The 19,147-nt window shown below is 37.6% G+C and overlaps 3 protein-coding genes across 3 annotated transcripts; 2 read left to right on the top strand and 1 right to left on the bottom strand.

The window, feature by feature from the left end:
- Positions 1 to 3,487: 3,487 nt before the first annotated feature.
- Positions 3,488 to 7,569, top strand: adh5 (alcohol dehydrogenase 5). The gene is made up of 9 exons (XM_081382591.1): positions 3,488 to 3,614; positions 4,202 to 4,303; positions 4,991 to 5,132; positions 5,243 to 5,330; positions 5,821 to 6,040; positions 6,142 to 6,402; positions 6,672 to 6,807; positions 7,130 to 7,268; positions 7,388 to 7,569. The coding sequence occupies exons 1-9, from the start codon at positions 3,597 to 3,599 to the stop codon at positions 7,410 to 7,412; spliced, it is 1,131 nt and encodes a 376-aa protein (XP_081238717.1). The 5' UTR covers positions 3,488 to 3,596; the 3' UTR covers positions 7,413 to 7,569.
- A 561-nt stretch (positions 7,570 to 8,130) lies between these two features.
- eif4ea (eukaryotic translation initiation factor 4ea) lies at positions 8,131 to 13,437 on the top strand. The gene is made up of 8 exons (XM_081382270.1): positions 8,131 to 8,238; positions 9,386 to 9,489; positions 9,593 to 9,688; positions 9,816 to 9,879; positions 9,961 to 10,074; positions 10,190 to 10,329; positions 12,459 to 12,588; positions 12,673 to 13,437. The coding sequence occupies exons 1-7, from the start codon at positions 8,221 to 8,223 to the stop codon at positions 12,571 to 12,573; spliced, it is 651 nt and encodes a 216-aa protein (XP_081238396.1). The 5' UTR covers positions 8,131 to 8,220; the 3' UTR covers positions 12,574 to 12,588; positions 12,673 to 13,437.
- Positions 13,438 to 13,805: 368 nt separating this feature from the next.
- Positions 13,806 to 18,907, bottom strand: adra1bb (adrenoceptor alpha 1Bb). The gene is made up of 2 exons (XM_081382269.1): positions 17,824 to 18,907; positions 13,806 to 14,435 (listed from the first exon to the last, which is right to left on the bottom strand). The coding sequence occupies exons 1-2, from the start codon at positions 18,776 to 18,778 to the stop codon at positions 13,936 to 13,938; spliced, it is 1,455 nt and encodes a 484-aa protein (XP_081238395.1). The 5' UTR covers positions 18,779 to 18,907; the 3' UTR covers positions 13,806 to 13,935.
- Positions 18,908 to 19,147: the final 240 nt, after the last annotated feature.

A 19,147-nucleotide genomic window follows, 5' to 3' on the forward strand; every position in this document is an offset into this window, starting at 1 on the left:
TTAGAAAAAAAACATTGTCAGGGCACTGACCACTAGACTAATATGGCTAGTGATATGCTGCAATGTGATATACCTTAGAACCATTTTGTGTAATAAACATAGGGGGGAACAGAATCCGACGGCAAATATTTCAGCTGTCGAAATCCGTTCCCCCACCCCAATGAAGAGAGATGTTGATAGGCCTATATAGGCTTAAAATATGCTTATTCTATTCTGTGTGTTGATGGAGCTTAAACAACATCAATTTGATAAATATTAGAACCTCAGTGTGTCATAAATATGGGGGGAACATAATCCGACGGCAAAAAAAAACAGCTGTCGGAATCCGTTCCCCCACTCCCATTATGAGAGGGGTTGATGTAATGGCTTAAAAAATGCTGATTTTATTTTTGTGTGAGGATGGAGCTTAACTTGCATCAGTTTAGAGAATATATTTTTTTGCCTTTTATTATGATAGGACAGTATATTATCAAGAAAGCTTGACGAAAAGGGACTTGAACTCGGGTCGCAATAAGCTGAAAAGCAATTGACATAAGCGCAGAATGTACTGACCACTAGGCTAATTGGTTTTGTAATTATCTGCAATGGGATAAATATTCGTACCTCATTGTGTAAGAAACATAGGGGGAACAGAATCCGACGGCAAAAAAACAGCTGTCGGAATCCGTTCCCCCACTCCCATTATGAGAGGTGTTGATGTAATGGCTTAAAAAATGCTGATTTTATTTTTGTGTGTGGATGGAGCTTAACTTGCATCAGTTTAAAGAATATATTTTTTTGCCTTTTATTATGATAGGACAGTATAGTATCAAGAAAGTTTGACGAACCGGGACTTGAACTCGTGTCGCCCAAAGCTAGAAAAAAAAACATAGGGGGAACAGAATCCGACAGCAAATAGTTCAGCTGTCGAAATCCGTTCCCCCACCCCAATGAAGAGAGATGCTGATAGGCCTATATCGGCTTAAAATATGCTTATTCTATTCTGTGTGTTGATGGAGCTTAAACAGCATCAATTTGATAAATATTAGAACCTCAGTGTGTCATAAATATGGGGGGAACATAATCCGACGGCAAAAAAAAACAGCTGTGAGAGGGGTTGATGTAATGGCTTAAAAAATGCTGATTTTATTTTTGTGTGAGGATGGAGCTTAACTTGCATCAGTTTAGAGAATATATTTTTTTGCCTTTTATTATGATAGGACAGTATAGTATCAAGAAAGTTTGACGAAACGGGACGTGAACTCGGGTCGCAATAAGCTGAAAAGCAATTAACGTAGGTGCAGAGTGTACTGACCACTAGGCTATTGAGGCTAGTAATTTGCTGCAATGTGATAAATATTCGAACCTCATTGTGTAAGAAACATAGGGAGAACAGAATCCGTCGGCAAATAGTTGAGCTGTCGAAATCCGTTCCCCCACCCCAATGATGAGAGATGTTGATGTATCGGCTTAAAATATGCATGTTCTATTCTGTGTGTGGATGGACTTAAACAGCATCAATTTGATAAATATTAGAACCTCATTGTGTAAGAAAGGTAGTGGGAACAGAATCCGACAGCAAATAGTTCAGCTGTAGAAATCCGTTCCCCTACCCCAATGATGATGAGAGATGTTGATGTATCGGCTTAAAATATGCTCATTCTATTCTGTGTGTGGATGGACTTAAACAGCATCAATTTGATAAATATTAGAACCTCATTGTGTAAGAAATATGGGGGGAACAGAATTCGACGGCAAATATTTCAGCTGTCGAAATCCGTTCCCCGACCCCAATGATGAGAGATGTTGATAGGCCTATATCGGCTTAAAATATGCTCATTCTATTCTGTGTGTGACGATGGAGCTTAAACAGCATCAATTTGATAAATATTAGAACCTCAGTGTGTCATAAATATGGGGGGAACAGAATCCTACGGCAAAAAAACAGCTGTCGGAATCCGTTCCCCCACTCCCATTATGAGAGGGGTTGATGTAATGGCTTAAAAAATGCTGATTTTATTTTTGTGTGAGGATGGGGCTTAACTTGCATTAGTTAAGAGAATATATTTTTTTGCCTTTTATTATGATAGGACAGTATAGTATCAAGAAAGTTTGACGAACCGGGACTTGAACTTAGGTCGCAATAAGCTGAAAAGCAATTAACATAGGTGCAGAGTGTACTGACCACTAGGCTAATCGGTCTTGTATTATCTGCAATGGGATAAATATTCGTACCTCATTGTGTAAGAAACATAGGGGGAACAGAATCCGACGGCAAAAAACAGCTGTCGGAATCCGTTCCCCCAGTCCCATTATGCGAGGTGTTGATGTAATGGCTTAAAAAATGCTGATTTTATTTTTGTGTGTGGATGGAGCTTAACTTGCATCAGTTTAAAGAATATATTTTTTTGCCTTTTATTATGATAGGACAGTATAGTATCAAGAAAGTTTGACGAACCGGGACTTGAACTCGTGTCGCCCAAAGCTAAAAAAAAATATTGTCAGGGCACTGACCAATAGGCTACACTACACTATCTTAGAACCTATTTGTGTAATAAACATAGGGGGACAGATTCCGACGGCAAATAGTTCAGCTGTCGAAATCTGTTCCCCCACCCCAATGATGAGAGATGTTGATTTACATTTACATGATTTACATCTTTACATTAAATTAGTTGAGTTAGCATAATGAACTAATAAAATAATAAAATAAAATTTTAATTAAGATAACCATATATTTCTATATAAAATTGCTTATTCCACCACACAATAGACTTTTTATAAGGTGACAATCCGTTATACATGTGAAGATTGTAGGCTGTATCTTTAAGATTTTTATATTGTAGCCTATTGAATCTTCTGTTATGAAGATGAAGACTGACATTTCGTTAATTAAACAAAATAAGAACACAATGTTGTTAAAAATAAACAAGTTAGGCTTAGGCTTAAAAAAAACTTACAGGCCTATATAAAATATTAAAAAAAGGGCCTCATTGATTAATTTTGCCTGATTGGGGGCTGCTACTATTTGCTTAAGCTTTTTGAACGTAGAAGTGTGGTAAAGGCGTGATAGGCTATCAATTTTATGTGGATAAAGGCATATTTCGTATCTATACACATGTCCTAATAAGGCCAAGAAAATATGTCGTTTTAACGACATAACATCTCGTTATTACGAGACAAAGATGTCGTTTAACGACGTAAGATCAAGTGATTACGAGAAAATATGTCGTTTTAACGACATAATCTCGTTATTACGACCTAATTGAGGGGGAATAATATGTGGCAGCAATGCGTCACCGTAAATGTAGGTCCTTGTTGAATAACATTTTCTCCGTAAAGTGTGTAAGCTAATCCTTATATCCAGTGTCATATTTACAGTGTAGAAGGCATCATAAATGCTTTGACAGGCTATTTCTAGATCGAGTGAACATTGCTCCTTGATTCATTATTTATCAGTTCATCAGACCTATTAGATGCATAAGCGCTGCATGCGCTGAGAAAAACAATGTACATTTCTCAAGCGTAACCACATCCTGGTCTCTCATTGGTGGAAGAAAGCTGTTCTTTAGTTTGCCACACCTCTCCTTCCCTTTCTCTCGTGGTGGAAGAAAAGCATGGACACAACTGGGAAAGTAAGTTAGCAGCGAAATTTGTCCTCACCCTACAACTACGTAAAGTATTAATAGTATACATTTGTGCGCGTTTAATGTACACAAATGTGCAACATTTGTGAAAAACATCGAGTGTCAAGACAATGTAGCCTAGTTCAAACGCTTTCAAATAACGTTATGTAGCAGCACTTGTGCATGAAAGGAGTGCAGATCTAGGTATACAAAGATCCATTGTGCTGCTTTGACCTGTTTTTCGTTGCCCTTGTTTTTTGTATTCAGCTTTGTGACAATGCATGCATAAAAGATCAGAAACATGTTATTCTAATCTCTATATTGTTGCATTCAACGCGGCCTTTCTCCTTAACCACAGATTTTTTTTTAAAGCATGTGAATAGAGATTCACATTATGTTGTGCTAATTTTGCTATACATAAACTGTATTAAACATCACTTGTTTTTGTGTTTAACTGCTTCTCGTCCTGCACAGCATCTACATAAAGTCATCTAAAGAAGTGATTTGCATAACCTTCATTTTAGGTGAAAAATAGTTACTGAAGCATCTCTTCTAACAGTGTTTATGAGCTAACAGCTTCTTTGATTCATCCTCAGGTGATCAAATGCAAGGCAGCAGTGGCCTGGGAGGCTGGTAAGCCTCTTTCCATTGAGGAGGTGGAGGTTGCTCCACCTAAAGCCCATGAAGTTCGAGTGAAGGTAAACCATTAATCTGAACATTGTACCTCTTGACAAAAGCAATAGGTTATTTGAAGTGCATAGATTGTAGACGACACAGAGTACTTTGGTGCTTCGTAAAATCTTTGTTTTTAAAGTCACCATGACATCAAAATGGACAGTTCTTTTTTTTAATGGAATATTGCAGTGTTAACTATAAATGATTTATCCATGCACGTAACTTTTTTAAAAGTCATGCGCCCTCATAATCTTTAATCACAATAACTTCCACCTTCCAATAACAACCATCCAATCATTGTTTGATAAGCCGTTTCACTCAGATATACAATGGGGCTAAAAGACTATTGAAACTTCCGTTAAACTGACATATTAGGACATTATGAGATCTTTTTATAATTGATATAGACAAGATTTCTCTTTTTAAATTGCACCAGCTCTGCTAAAGCTGTAACAAACCGGCATGCAGCGCACCCTTTCAAAGCACCATGTTTTGTGACAGATTTACACTGAGCAGGTTCAGTTTTGACCCTGCTGTCTTCAGTGTCTTGTGCCATGCATGTTTATGTAGAAGTGTTGTGTTTATGATTGTGTTCTTTATTATAAATAATTAAGCAATCAACTCATGTATAGAGAAAAAATGTATTGTGCTTTGAATAATAATGCTAATATATATAATGGTGAGAAGTCTTGCGTGGTTGTGTGTTTCAGATTCATGCTACAGGTGTGTGTCACACTGACGCCTACACCCTGAGTGGAAGTGACCCTGAGGGCTTGTTTCCTGTCATCCTGGGCCATGAGGGGGCAGGCACTGTTGAGAGTGTTGGCGAAGGGGTCACCAAATTCAAACCAGGCATGTCAAAACAGGCTATTTACCCTCACTTCAGTGACATTTAATGTGTAAAATGTGAGCAATTTTGGGAGATGAGCTGAAATCCTGAAGCTCTTTCACTTTTTGTGAAGGTGATACTGTTATTCCACTGTATGTACCCCAATGTGGAGAGTGCAAGTTTTGTAAAAATCCTAAAACCAACCTGTGTCAGAAAATCAGGTAATTATGAATTGTTTTCCATCATCATTTTCTCCTTTATGAAAATACACTACCATTCAAAAGTTTTGGGTCAGCATGATTAATAAAGTGATCAAAAGTGACAGTAAAGAGATGGTTGAAAATGAAAAATGCGGTTCTTTTTAACTTAATTTTATCCATCAAATAATCCTGAAAAAAAAGATCATGTTTCCACAAAAATATTAAGCAGCACACCTGTTTTCAACATTGATAAATTGTTTGTTGAACAGCAAATCAGCATTTTTAGAATGTAAAATCATGTGAGACTGAAGACCGGAGTAATGGCTGCATCACTTTTTAAAATATATGAAAATAGAAAAGTTATTTTAAATTGTAATAATATATCATGTTGGTAACATTGGTAAACATTAGAGATTGACCCAGACTTTTTAATGGTTGTGTAGGTCTTGTTCTTGTTCATGCTAACTGTCATTTGTTTTATAGATGCTCAGTTGTGATGCAATTCTTTTAGGGTGACCCAAGGTCAGGGTCTGATGCCCGATAACACCTCCAGGTTCAGCTGTAAAGGCAAGCAGCTCTTCCACTTCATGGGAACCAGCACCTTCTCCGAATACACTGTGGTGGCAGAAATCTCTCTGGCCAAAGTGGATGAACATGCCCCACTTGACAAAGTGTGTCTGCTGGGCTGTGGCATCTCTACTGGATACGGAGCTGCCATCAATACTGCTAAAGTCTGCTTTATTTAATTAATGTGCATGTCTTTTATAATTACTAGAATGTTTCCTTCTGTCTTAATGTCACATGGTCAATAGACACATATTCCCCCTGCTAGGTTGAAGCCGGCTCTACTTGTGCTGTGTTCGGTTTGGGAGCAGTTGGGCTCGCAGTCATAATGGGCTGCAAGTCAGTCGGTGCCACCAGGATCATTGGCATTGACATCAACCCAGACAAGTTTGAAACTGCCAAGAAGTTCGGAGCCACTGAGTTTGTGAACCCAAAGGACCACAGCAAGCCCATTCAGGAAGTGCTGGTGGAGCTGACAGATGGAGGGGTTGACTACTCCTTCGAATGCATCGGCAATGTTGGAATTATGGTAAAACTGCAGAAACATCAGCCGTTTAGATAGGGATGAACGAAAGCCGACTAATACAGCCATCCAGATGTCTACACAGCAGAACTGTAGATCTCAGCTTAGTTGAAGTCGTCATTGTTCCTCAAAATAATTGCTGCCATGGTAACTCATAATTAGAGACAGTATAGTTTCCACTATTGTACGTGTGTGAAGTGCATAATTGGCCAGTTGTATATGGCTTAGGATGCTCATGATGACCATTATAATTGCCTCTTTTCTTTTGAATTCAGAGAGCTGCTCTTGAGGCTTGTCACAAAGGCTGGGGAACCAGTGTCATCATTGGTGTGGCAGGGGCAGGGCAAGAAATCTCCACCCGCCCTTTCCAGCTGGTCACAGGGCGCACATGGAAAGGCACAGCTTTTGGTGGTGGGTGTATTTTTTTTTTTGTAATTTAGTTATTGTTTAGTTATTTTATTATATTTTAATATAAATGTTATAATGAATTTTACTTTAATATTATATTAATTATGAGATATGATTTTCTTAATTCTGTATAATATTTATCTTTTGTTTTTTATATTATTATTTTATCTTATTCTTGTATATTATGTCTTTTTTAATTATATATTTTTGTTACCATTTACATTTTCAGATAGCATTATGATATATACTTTTAGCATGTAGCTTATAAATATAATATATTAGGTAATTAACTTCATAACAGAATGATTTTCTCTTTGCTTTTAAGGTTGGAAGAGTGTGGAGAGTGTTCCTAAGCTGGTGAATGACTACATGAGTAAGAAGCTGATGGTGGATGAGTTTGTTACTCACACATTGCCCTTTACCCAGATCAATGAGGCATTTGACCTGATGCATGCTGGGAAGAGGTACATGCCTTATAAAATGCCTGTTTTTATCTGGTGCTGTTTGGTAATATCATATTAATGCAATGTGGGAAACAAACTGATATCTTAATGCAAACTTTTCTCTTGTGCGTCTTCCACAGTATCAGAACCGTCCTGCAGCTTTGAGCCTTCGGGTTCAAACATGAGTCCTGCCATGAATAAGACATACTAATCATCAACATCCTTGTCTCAATAGTTGCAGTGTTGACTGTTGTGTTAATTAATGGTTATTTGTGTGTAGAGTTCCAGTTACACACTGAATAAATGTACCAAACACAAAACATTTTGTGTCTCCTTTTTTATTTTATTTTTTTATAGTTAAAATGTTGAAATATTAATGGCTTGGCATCAAATTCTATTCTGTGTAAATCTGCTCTGTTATAAATCTTGAATGGAGATTAAAACTATATAAAATATCCAAATAAATTATATGATACGTGTATAAAATAAATCAATGTATTCAAAAAGACTTTGGTTAAAAAAAACTGTCAGATAATGGTGAAATTCTCGATAAACACGATAATTATGATGATAAAGGATTTTTTTAAAAAATGTTGACATTTGTGACAAATTTGATAAGAATAGCAGAGTTCACGGCACAGAGGAACTAAATTGTTGAAAATCACTTTCAGAAAGGTTTTTTTTCCCGCTTTTTCAAGCTACTTTCAGTTAAAGAACATTTAAAATGATACATTTATACTTATCAATCTATTGTACTGATATGCATAAATGAAATACTTAACTGAAAAACTAAGGTTTGCTCAAGCAATGAATCATAAACAACCATTAGCTTTACGGCGGGAGTCCTCTTCTCTCTGTGTCCTCTAGGGGTCGCTGTCCAAACGCGTGCTCCTCGCTCACTCACATGTTCGCTTGAGTTTGGCCAATCAAATGGTGTTTTCACACACGGAAAGACCCTTCACATTTGTAGAAGATGGCGACTGCTGAACCGGTGAGTCAATATAAGTGCCCCTACAAACATTGTGATGATATCCGTGCTAGTTTTTAATGTTAAATACGTGTTTTATTTTGGGCAGTGTTTGTGTACAAGGACAAATATGTTGCTGTGGAGTGATATCTCTTAAAGCAAACAGTCAATTGAGCTCATGTGTCTGACTGTCGCACATATGCGTTTGAAGGATATTGTGCAAAAGTGTTATCTTAAATATTTCATGTTTTTATCTGTAAAGAGGGGCTGTGAGCATATTTGATGGTTTCTCTGCGAATTTAACATGTTGTTTAACCATCTCTGTTTCTGTGATCTAGACTTATGGTTTGCTGATGTGTCAGTAAAATTATAGTGTGGTTTGTTTTTAGTCTCTGTGGACAACGCTTCATGTAGCTCAAAAAACAGATCTTTTATTAAAACTTAATAAAAGTAAATAAGTCAAATTGTTAGATGTTTAGTTTTTCAGTTTATAATGTTTAAAAGGACCTTTTGTCAATGTCAAAATTTCTACAGTTAACACAGTTAACTTACTTGTTTAGTTACAAGATTATTGGTCTCTCTTTTTCTTTCTAAACATACATATTTGTTATTGTAAAAATGAAAGGATACTTGAGGCACCATATCCACATACAGCCTTTGGAGAACCTTTATGTAGGCTACATTTTCAAAAAAGGGCAGTTTTCTGAAGAAGTTCCTGCAAGAACTTTGAAGAATATCCACTATTCTTCCAGTAACCCCGTCTTAAAGGAAAAACTTTGAGACACTTTAAGTATTATATTTAAGTTATTTGAGTATGCAGCAGGATATTGAAAGGGTGCCTAGAGGTTCTGCCAGGTTCAGAGCCTGAAGAACCAGAATGATTTATTCTGTTTATTTTATTTATTTAGTGTGTTGTTAATCCCTAATATTTAAAGATAAATGTGTGTATATATATATATATACACACGTATGTATGTATGTATGTATGTATGTATGTATGTATTCATTCATTCATTCATTCATTCTCATTTTTTTTTTTTTTTTTTTTTTTTTACTGCTCAACAAAATAGGAATTTTGTTTGAAATGTCACTTTCGGCTAATACATATTTAGATAAAATACTTGAAATGTAATAGAAATGAAATGTAATGTAGTGGAAATGTTCCCTGTAGGAAAATTCAACAAATCCACCAAATTCAGAAGAAGAAAAAAAGGCTGAAAATACGCAAGAGATTGTGAGTCTGGAAGATTACATTAAACATCCTCTGCAGAACAGGTGAGTCACCTGGCCACACACATTTCATGGTTTTTGTGCATTGTAATGCAAAATAAAAATCTGGAAGAGTGATCTGTTTTTTTGTTTTGTTTTTTGGGGACAGATGGGCTCTTTGGTTCTTTAAAAATGACAAAAGCAAAACATGGCAGGCCAATCTCCGTCTCATCTCAAAGTTTGACACAGTGGAAGACTTCTGGGCGTAAGTTTAACAAGAGGGAATCGAAACAACATGGACAGCATGAATGATTAAGAAAACCTTTGGTTAAACAGATTGTTAGTTGTAAGCAGCAATGTGGCACTAACAGGTTTTGGTGTTCTGTTCCCAGGTTATACAATCACATTCAGTTATCAAGTAACTTAATGTCAGGATGTGACTACTCCCTCTTCAAGGTAAGGCATAGTATAGCATTCTCAAGATATTTTAGTATTTTGAATCCATCTAAATTGATCCTTTTGCACTTTTTGGAGCAGGATGGCATTGAGCCCATGTGGGAAGATGAGAGAAACAAGCAGGGCGGCCGCTGGCTGATCACCCTGTCCAAACAGCAGCGCAGAGCCGACCTGGACCGCTTCTGGTTGGAGACGGTAAGTTTGCACTCTGTCTAGTCAGTTTAACTGCATTATCTGCAAAATTCATTGTGTGCTCATAGATCCTGAAGGCTTAGATGCTCTATCTCAATTCTGGTTTTGTTTTTTTTAGCTTTTGTGCCTTGTGGGAGAAGCATTTGATGACCACAGTGATGATGTCTGTGGTGCCGTCGTCAACATCCGAACAAAGGGAGACAAAATAGCGATATGGACGACAGACTACGAGAACAAAGATGCTGTTGTACACATAGGGTAAACATAGTTTTGAGAAATTATACCAATATGAACACCTAGGTTAATGTCAGCAAGAACTAAAAATTCACCCTATCTATTTTTGAAATGCATGTTATTAATCTTATTTTTCACTGATTCATCTGCACATATTTCATTTCTGACCTCAAAAGGTCATAACTTGATCTTCAGTTGAAACGGCAGACTTCTCTCTGGTGATGTTTGCAGTACTTCTCCATTCATTTAGTCCGCTTAAACCCCGCCCCTTCAAACTCACATTCATCTGCCTCCTTTCTTAAAGTCGGCATGAAATGGAAGTTGTGTAGTCTTGTGATGTATATCCGAGTGAAATGGCTTTTCAGACAAGAACAAATGTAGGGCAGAACTTGATTTTTCCCATCGGGAATTGATTGGATCATGGTGGCTTGCTATTACAATAACACTGCAGTATCCCATAAAAAAAACTGTCCATTTTGATTCATGGTGACTTTTTAAGGGTGTGTTCACACTTGGCAGGTTTGGTTTGATTAATATTAACTCTGGTGAAGTTCATTTGATTAAGTGTGAACACTGCCATTCTAACCCTGTTACGCACCTAACAAGCGGACAGAGACCCCTGAAAAGGTGGGTATCGGTCCACTTCCAAGGTGGGTATCGGTCAGCTTCGAAATCTGGTGCGGTTCCAATGAAATATGAACGCAACACGGACCACAGACATCTAAACGTACCAAAAACAAACTAAAAAAGACAGAATGCTGAATCATACCTGTTTTTTCTCATCATAGAAGCTACGTTGCCCAGTATAGTTCAGTACAGGCATCAGGAACAACGTGTTTTTGTGCAACGGAGGAATTCCAGCTGCTGTTTTGACTCCTTCACACATTTTATAAACACTTCCAGCTCTCAGCTGGTCAGAATACCATCATATCATGCACACCCACAGCAAGCTCATTTAGCCCAGACCACAGCATTGGTTTGGATGTTCGTCAAGTTCTGTTGGAAATAGTTTTTAGGTTTTAGGTTCAGTCTAAAATGTACAGTGTGAACTCTAAGTCAACTAGGACTAAATGTATTTTTAATTCTTCTGTCTGAACCAAGAGAACCGAACTACAAGTGTTAACATACCCTGAGTGCCATGCCCACATCTCCAAGTGCCTGTCCTAATTATTATTTTTTAATTATTATTCTTTTCCAATAATTTGTTGCGCTCGGATGTACGTCACCAATAAGGAAGAAAAGATCTGCCGCTACTTGTTTAATCGTGACTTTAAAGGGTTAGTTCACCCAAAAATGAAAATTCTGTCAGTAATTACTCGCCCTCATGTTGTTCCAAACTTTCGTTCATCTTCGGAAAACAAATTAAGATATTTTTGATGAAATCTGAGAGCTGTCTCACTCCTCCATAGGTTTCTATGTTATTGAAACTTGCCGTCCCAGAAAGTTAGTAAAGACAATCTTTAAAATAGTCCGAGTGACTACAGTGGCTCATCCATAAGTTTATCAAGCGACGAGAAAACTTCTTGTGTGCAAAAAAACCCTAAAATAACGACTTGATTCAACTATTCATTTTCTTCTATGTGGGCCTCTGAGTGAGTTCACGTAGTGTAACAGCACAGCTCTTTTGTGTTGTGCATCACACACCTGACCAGTGTCTGCCAATAGTGAGCCTTCGTGCTGATGTACAACACAGAAGCGCTGCGCTGTTACACTACGTGAACTCACTCAGAGGCCCACATAGAAGAAAATGAATAGTTGAATAAAGTCGTTATTTAATTTTTTTTTGCACACAAAAAGTATTCTCGTCGATTGATAAACTTGGATGGATGAGCCACTGTAGTCACTTGGACTATTTTAAACGTTGTCTTTACTAACTTTTCTGGGCCGGCAAGTTTTAATAACATAGAAGCCTATGGAGGAGAGAGACAGCTCTCAGATTTCATTAAAAAATATCTTAATTTGTCTTCCAAAGATGAACAAAAGTTTGGAACAACATGAGGGCGAGTAATTACTGACAGAATTTTCATTTTTGGGTGAACTAACCCTTTAATCTTTACAATCTTTTCATTTGTGGCTATAAGGTAGACATACAGTATTATCTTATGTGTGGCCTTCATCTGTAAATTTCTATTTTATTATCTGTTTATTCACAGGCGTGTGTACAAGGAAAGGTTAGGTGTGCCACCAAAGGTCATCATTGGATTCCAGTCACATGCTGACACGGCCACCAAAAGTGGTTCCACCACCAAGAATATGTTTGTTGCTTAAGGAGCCTTTTAAACAGTGGGTATTTCTTGATAGAGTCTTGTACATTTTTATATTACATTGTTAATTAGTAAGATTGTTCATGCTATAATTTCATTTCAGATGCTGCAACAACAGTCTGAATCTTTATCATATTCAAATCTTCATCGAAAGAGACAGAAAAATGAAAACAAAACTGTCCTGGGATCTGACCTTTTCACAGAATGCTGTGGGGGAAACACTAGAAAATTAAAGGCCTTCAGATAATTACAAAACTGTACAGTGTATAAACAGAGCCACATTCTTTTTTTTAAATGTTACTGCATACTATTAGCAGATATTTCGCTGATGGGGACGGGAAGTGTATTCAATTCAATTTATGAATGTTTTTCTTTCATATTCTGTTCACTTTTTTATGTTGAGTTGCAGTTACTAAATCGTAAGTGTAATTTATTTTAATTTTTTTTATTCAATCCATTTGTTTCTGCTTTGGGGTTTAGTGTTCGAGTGATGTGGACTGATCATGATATTTCTAATTACACTATTAAAACAATTCTTGTATTGCAGCTTGAGAATGTCAACGGTTGATTCTGTTTAAAGACTTGTATAAATTTGTATTTTTGCAGTCTTGTTCTACATTCCTCATGTAAAGTGTTCAAGGCAGTATTGAGAAAACTGATCTCCATTTCTTAACATTTTCCTAAGGGGTTTCATTGAGTAGCCTGATAAAAAAAAAATATAGAAACCTCTTTCTTGAAAATGGGTGCTTATTGAAAATGTATGGAAATTGACTGTAAATAAAATGTACAGTGCATTGTCTATATCCAGTAAAGAGCCACTGAAGTGCATATGTTGACGATAAATAAACAATCCTTTCTGAGATTCTTGAAATGTGGGAACCATTTTCTCATTCCAGTAGGTTAGAATTTTGTAACCATTTTAGCTAAATGTATCACCTTCCCTTTGCTCATATATATATTATGTCTGTATAATTAAGCGGTATGAATAATTTAAACTGATGAAAAAGCCTAATCAATTTTACAAGAACAACACTGATGTTTGTGATTAAAAATAATGAATGCATTATTTAGAATTAGAAATAGTTAAGCAAAATTGCTTTAATGCTGAGTATTCACACTGTGATGTACATTAATGCCAGGTTGTACAACCCCATTTCCAGAAAAGTTTTTTGTAAAATTGGATAACTTTTTGTTTGTTTTTTGTACTTTTGTCTGTTGAATAAAGGTTAAAGAGAATCCCAGTAAAATGTCCCAACTTTTCTGGAAATGGGGTTGTATGTCAGATTTAAATGTTATTACTCACGACCAGAGAAATACTTTGGGCGAATAAAACAAAACTAATTGTGCCACTTAAAGTTCGACATCCTTACTCTTTCAATTGCTCTTGAGGCCAGTTTCTGATTCCAGCTTGATCTGGTTGGCCTACAGACTGGGTTGGATCTTCCTCCACACGCTCAAGATGATGATCCAAAGTACTTTCAGATAACACAGATGGTGTCCTGCTCCGGGCATGTCTGGGTCCATCCTCCTGAAAATGTGATAGGCCTTTGGTATGATAACTAGGACTGGGGCTGGCAGAGGACAGGGTTCTCTGGCTCCCATTTAGGTAACTACCATAGTTCACAGAGTCCTTTGAGTCCTGCCGTGAGTAGAAGGAGTTGATTTGTGAGCCCTGGTAGTTGTACGCTCTCCAACCTGGCCGTCTCCTGTGGTGACATCTGCATTTCAGGATGCGGATGAAAGCTAGCTTGAACTCCCGGCTGTAGCAGGGATAGATGATGGGATTCAGACAGCTGTTGAAGTAACCAAGCCAGAAGATGATTTTGAAGACAGTTTCAGGGGGCCGTAGGCTGGCGTTGAATGCGACTGCAGAGAGAAAGCACACCGGTAAAGGTTGAGTATGAGATATTGTCATTAAATGAGCCAAATGACATGAGTGTTCTGTTAGTTATTCAAATTGCAAACTAGATTCACATTGCACTTGTCATCATGTTAAGAATTTGAAAATGACACAATATTCAGAGAAAGCCTAAGCCATGAATTGAATTCCAGAGAAAACTTGTCCATTTTCTGTCATGCTGTGTGAGTGGGATTCGTTTTTTTCACTCTCTCTCTTATTTAACACATGACTGGTGTGCCCCCTGCTGGCACAATTCGTGACTGTTCGTGATTGTTCTCCCTGCTATTCAACTGTTATATGTTTTAAAGATCTGTTATTTGCTTTAGCATCCAGCAGGTGGCAGCAACGCTTGCTTACCAAAATGTTCCTCTTTCAAGTTGGTTATGAAACTAAAAATGTGTCATTGACAATAAACTAAATGGCAGATGTGCATAGCATTCATAAAGAAGGAAGTAATCATAAAAAAAGGTTAAACAAATGAATATATTGTGTTTACTCTTTGATGTGAACTTGGAAGAAAAGGCACGTGGTGCATTAGACACTGGTTAAACATATCAATCAAGAGTAGTTTGGATGATCAAGCTTCTGTTTTTAGGACACACAGAACTAAGTGAATAAAGATAACATGCTACTGAAGTGTTCTTTTACATTATTATGAAGTGAATATGATGCCATAAAGAATCGCATGCGCAGGGTAAAATTTGTGAAAGTGTACATAAGTTTGCAAGCGTAAGTTAAATTTGCATGCGCAAGAGAAGATTTGTAAAGGTGTAAATCGGGTTTCAAGTGTAAGAAAAAAATATTTGCAGCATTTTACTGTTATTCGTAAGTGTAATTCGTAACAAATCTTCTCTTGCGCATGCAAATTTAATCTACGCTTGCAAACTTATGTACCTGCACATGCGATTCTTTTTGTCATCATATTATCTTCATTTAGAGCTGTGGATCTTCGTCATTAACTGCTTTAGACTGAGATCCCTGGTGTGTAAACCGGAAGCACCTCAATGCTGCAGTGCACCTCAGTGCATTGACCCCCTGCATTCAAAGTACCATGGGAACCATGAGACTTTGGCTGAAATAATGAATTCATGAATGAAGGCCAAGAGAGTTAGTGGCAAAGATAGGCTTCATCCTTCTTAAAGAAATCATGAATGGACTTTAAATAGACCTTAATTAATGTTAGCACAGCAAAGCAGCTCACTTAATAATAAATACTCTCATTATCCTGATAACTACAAAAAAAAAAAAAAAAAAAAAAACTCTTCTAGAATGTAACTGCTCTAGAACAGTAGGATTCAGAGGAAGCAAACAAGTTGTGATACTGTCCACATCCTTGCATCCTGTTTTTCCAACCTGTATGCAGTCAAGTGGCTCGCTGGGTTTTCTTCCATTGTCTAGTATGACAGGTTAGGAAACTTATCAAAGATTTATGTAACAAGACTCATAATCCCTGTTAGCATGTGTATTTCATGTGTTCAGCAATGAATGAGCCACAATTATGAGCAGATCTTTTTAAGCTAAATTGCTATATATCGTTATCCCACTTACACTACTGAATTGAAATTATTTTAAAGATTCAAAGTTTTAAAGAATTTTCATTTAAACACAAAGTGACCTTGTCTAAATTAACTTGAAACATTGTATCATGATGTGTTCATGTTAACATGACCTCTGTATCTACACTGTAAGGATCCAGTAAACACGCTACTGTTTTCCACTTAAGTTAAATTCAAAGAGAAGCACAGTTGCCTAATTAAGAACCAGGCCAGCTGAACTTCGAAGCACACGGCCCTGGTGAGATAACCCTGTCTGGGACAGGAATGACTACTACGCTAATTCATTAATCATAACCTGCCTTCGAGTCTGAATGGCTGCGGTCCAGGGCCTCGTTCTCATACTCCCTGCTGTGACAGCCAAACGACGGATGCAGCGGACCCCACACTGGGGGCCCCGTGAGAGGGACGAGGAAACAAAGTGCAAAAAGATTTATTCTGTCTTGACCCCTACTCTGCGGTCTTCCCACTGACCTCAAGCGTCCAGCAGCAGAAGGCTTAGTGTTGGATAAATCATTTGTACGTATTTCCTGTGAGTGTAAGACAAATCTATTTAGTTGAATAACTAAAGTGAGTACAAAACACAGAATTGAAACTTCCACTGTAATTTAAGCAATTTTTTTAAGCAATGTTAAATTATTATTATTATTTATTTATTTATGCAGTTTTTTTTATCATTATAAATATAAAGTTGTTCTGGATCTTGTATTGTTCCTGTAGTAGGCCTATAAAAAATGAAATAAAAATAGAATTGGAAAAAAAAGTTTTCCATTTACCTTGCCATCCTTGCTAGAATCAATAGACCAATTACAATGTTTCATTATTTGTTAATGATTCATTATTTGCATTTAATTTAAACAGTAATAATGATTACTTTTTGTAAAGATTGTTTCATCTTAACTGCTGTTTGCTAATGTTTCATAGACCCTAAGTAATGACATGACATGAGAACAAATACTGACAGGCATATTGCAAGGCATCAAGATGTTTAATGCCAAACAGGATGAAGGGAAGGATGTCATTAAGAATTTACAATTTTAAGAATGTCAGTATTTTAACTTTAATTTATTATTATTACTACTAATAGCTGAAATAATATATCAATTGCCTAGGGTGGTTAGCTGGTCTCCTTGGCTGGTTTTAAAGAGGTTTTGAAGACCAGCAAGAATATCTCAGACTGGCATAATGATAATGTGTGTGTGTGTGTGTGTGTGTGTGTGTGTGTGTGTGTGTGTGTGTGTGTGTGTGTGTGTGTGTGTGTGTGGCCTGGTAAACCCTACATTATGGGGACAAAATGTCCACAAACAATATTTGAAATCCTTGTCCTTGTTGGGACATTTTTTGGTCCCCATGAGGAAAACAGCTTATAAATAAAACTTTCAGAAAGACAAGGGTATATTTAATAAACCTAACAGTTGATTTAAGCAAGTAGTCTGTTTAATTGGGACAAGTTGCCACATATAATATTTTATATAAATCATTAATTAAAAAATGGTTAGATGTTTTTATGTTACCTTTATATGTTCTGTAAAATAAATAAATAAATAAATAAATAAAGACCAGCTTAAACTGCTTTGCTGGTCCTAGCTGGTCTGTTAACTAACTGCCAGCTGGTTTTAGATGATCAGGCTGGGAGAGTTTGAACCAGCTAAGACCACTGTGGATGATTTATTTCATTTTGCTTAATAAGCCGCAAAATGTACTATTTCATTGCAGCTTCTCTTTGTGACAACAACTTAGTGTGGCAACATGAATGAGAGAGGGGGGACAAATTGTGCAACTGTGTATAATAAAAACCTACCAAGTGGTAACGTGAGGAAGAATGGCAACCAGCACAGCGTAAACATTCCAACCACAACCCCCAAGGTCTTAGCTGCTTTCTTTTCCCTGGAAAACTTCAGGAGTTTGACCGTGAGAGAATTCCTCGCCTGATGAGCGCGACTTCTGGCTGCGGTGCTGGTGTCCTCGTGCACCTGCGAACCCCTGTGAATCCTCAGCGTTATTTCACCCGAATTCATCGTTTCCGTCTTCACACCAGCTTCTAGATTCTTCGTTGTCCGTTTAGCCACTACATAAACACGGCAGTACATGACTAGAACAACAATTAAGGGGATATAAAAGGAGCCGAGCGATGAGAAGAGCGCGTAAAAGGGTTCCTCTGTTATTGCGCACACTGTGTGGTCAGGTGACGGAGGCTCCTTCCATCCCAGCAGGGGTCCGATAGAGATGACCAAAGACAGGACCCAAACTCCCAGCATGGCCAGCAAAGCTCTGGGTCCTGTCACGATGTTGGGGTATTGCAACGGATGGCTCACTCCGATGTAACGGTCAATGGATATTACGCACAGACTCATGATGGATGCTGTGCAACATAACACATCCACAGCGGCCCAAACATCACAGAAAATCCTCCCGAACACCCAGTAACCCAATATTTCCAAGGTGGCTGATACGGGTAACACAGTTGTGCCCAGGAGCAGGTCGGCAATAGCGAGATTTACGATGAAATAATTAGTTGGAGTTCGCAGGTGCCTATTGCACACAACTGACAGTATCACCAGGATGTTTCCAGCCACCGCGAAGATGATAAAAGCCCCCAAAGCCAAGCCGAGCGGGACGGCACGGGACAGGAGGAGAGGCTCGAGTCCTGTGTCATTTAACTCGGAAGAGTTTGAAAACACCGGTGACTCTTCATACGCATCCACAGAACCGATTCCCGAGGACAGTGTGACTTCATCTTCATTTTGTTGGTTCATTTTGGAGAAAAATATTCTCCATTGCTGACACTTTGGTTGCCCGCTTGAGTCAGGTTCCTAATAAATGACTAGAGCGTTGCGTGAGTTACTAATGAGCAATGTTTTCATTCTGATGCTCTCACGTAATGTGAAAATAAGTGTCTCTGTCTCAGGGGTAAGCCTTTAATACCGCCCATCTCTGCTTCAGTCTCTCCAAACTGAATGTCGATTTATTTAAACAGAGGAAGAGTGCTGAAGAGGCAAACAAAATGCTATAGCCATAGGAGGAACTGGAGAGTGTCTTAAACTTTTAAATAACATTTCCATATTTGTCAGCCTCAAATTTATTTAGAAAGACACCATGTATCCAAATAATTTAAAAAGGTTAAA

This window comes from Scardinius erythrophthalmus (genome assembly GCF_964197995.2).
Source record: "Scardinius erythrophthalmus genome assembly, chromosome: 13".
NCBI classification, from domain to species: Eukaryota; Metazoa; Chordata; class Actinopteri; order Cypriniformes; family Leuciscidae; genus Scardinius; species Scardinius erythrophthalmus.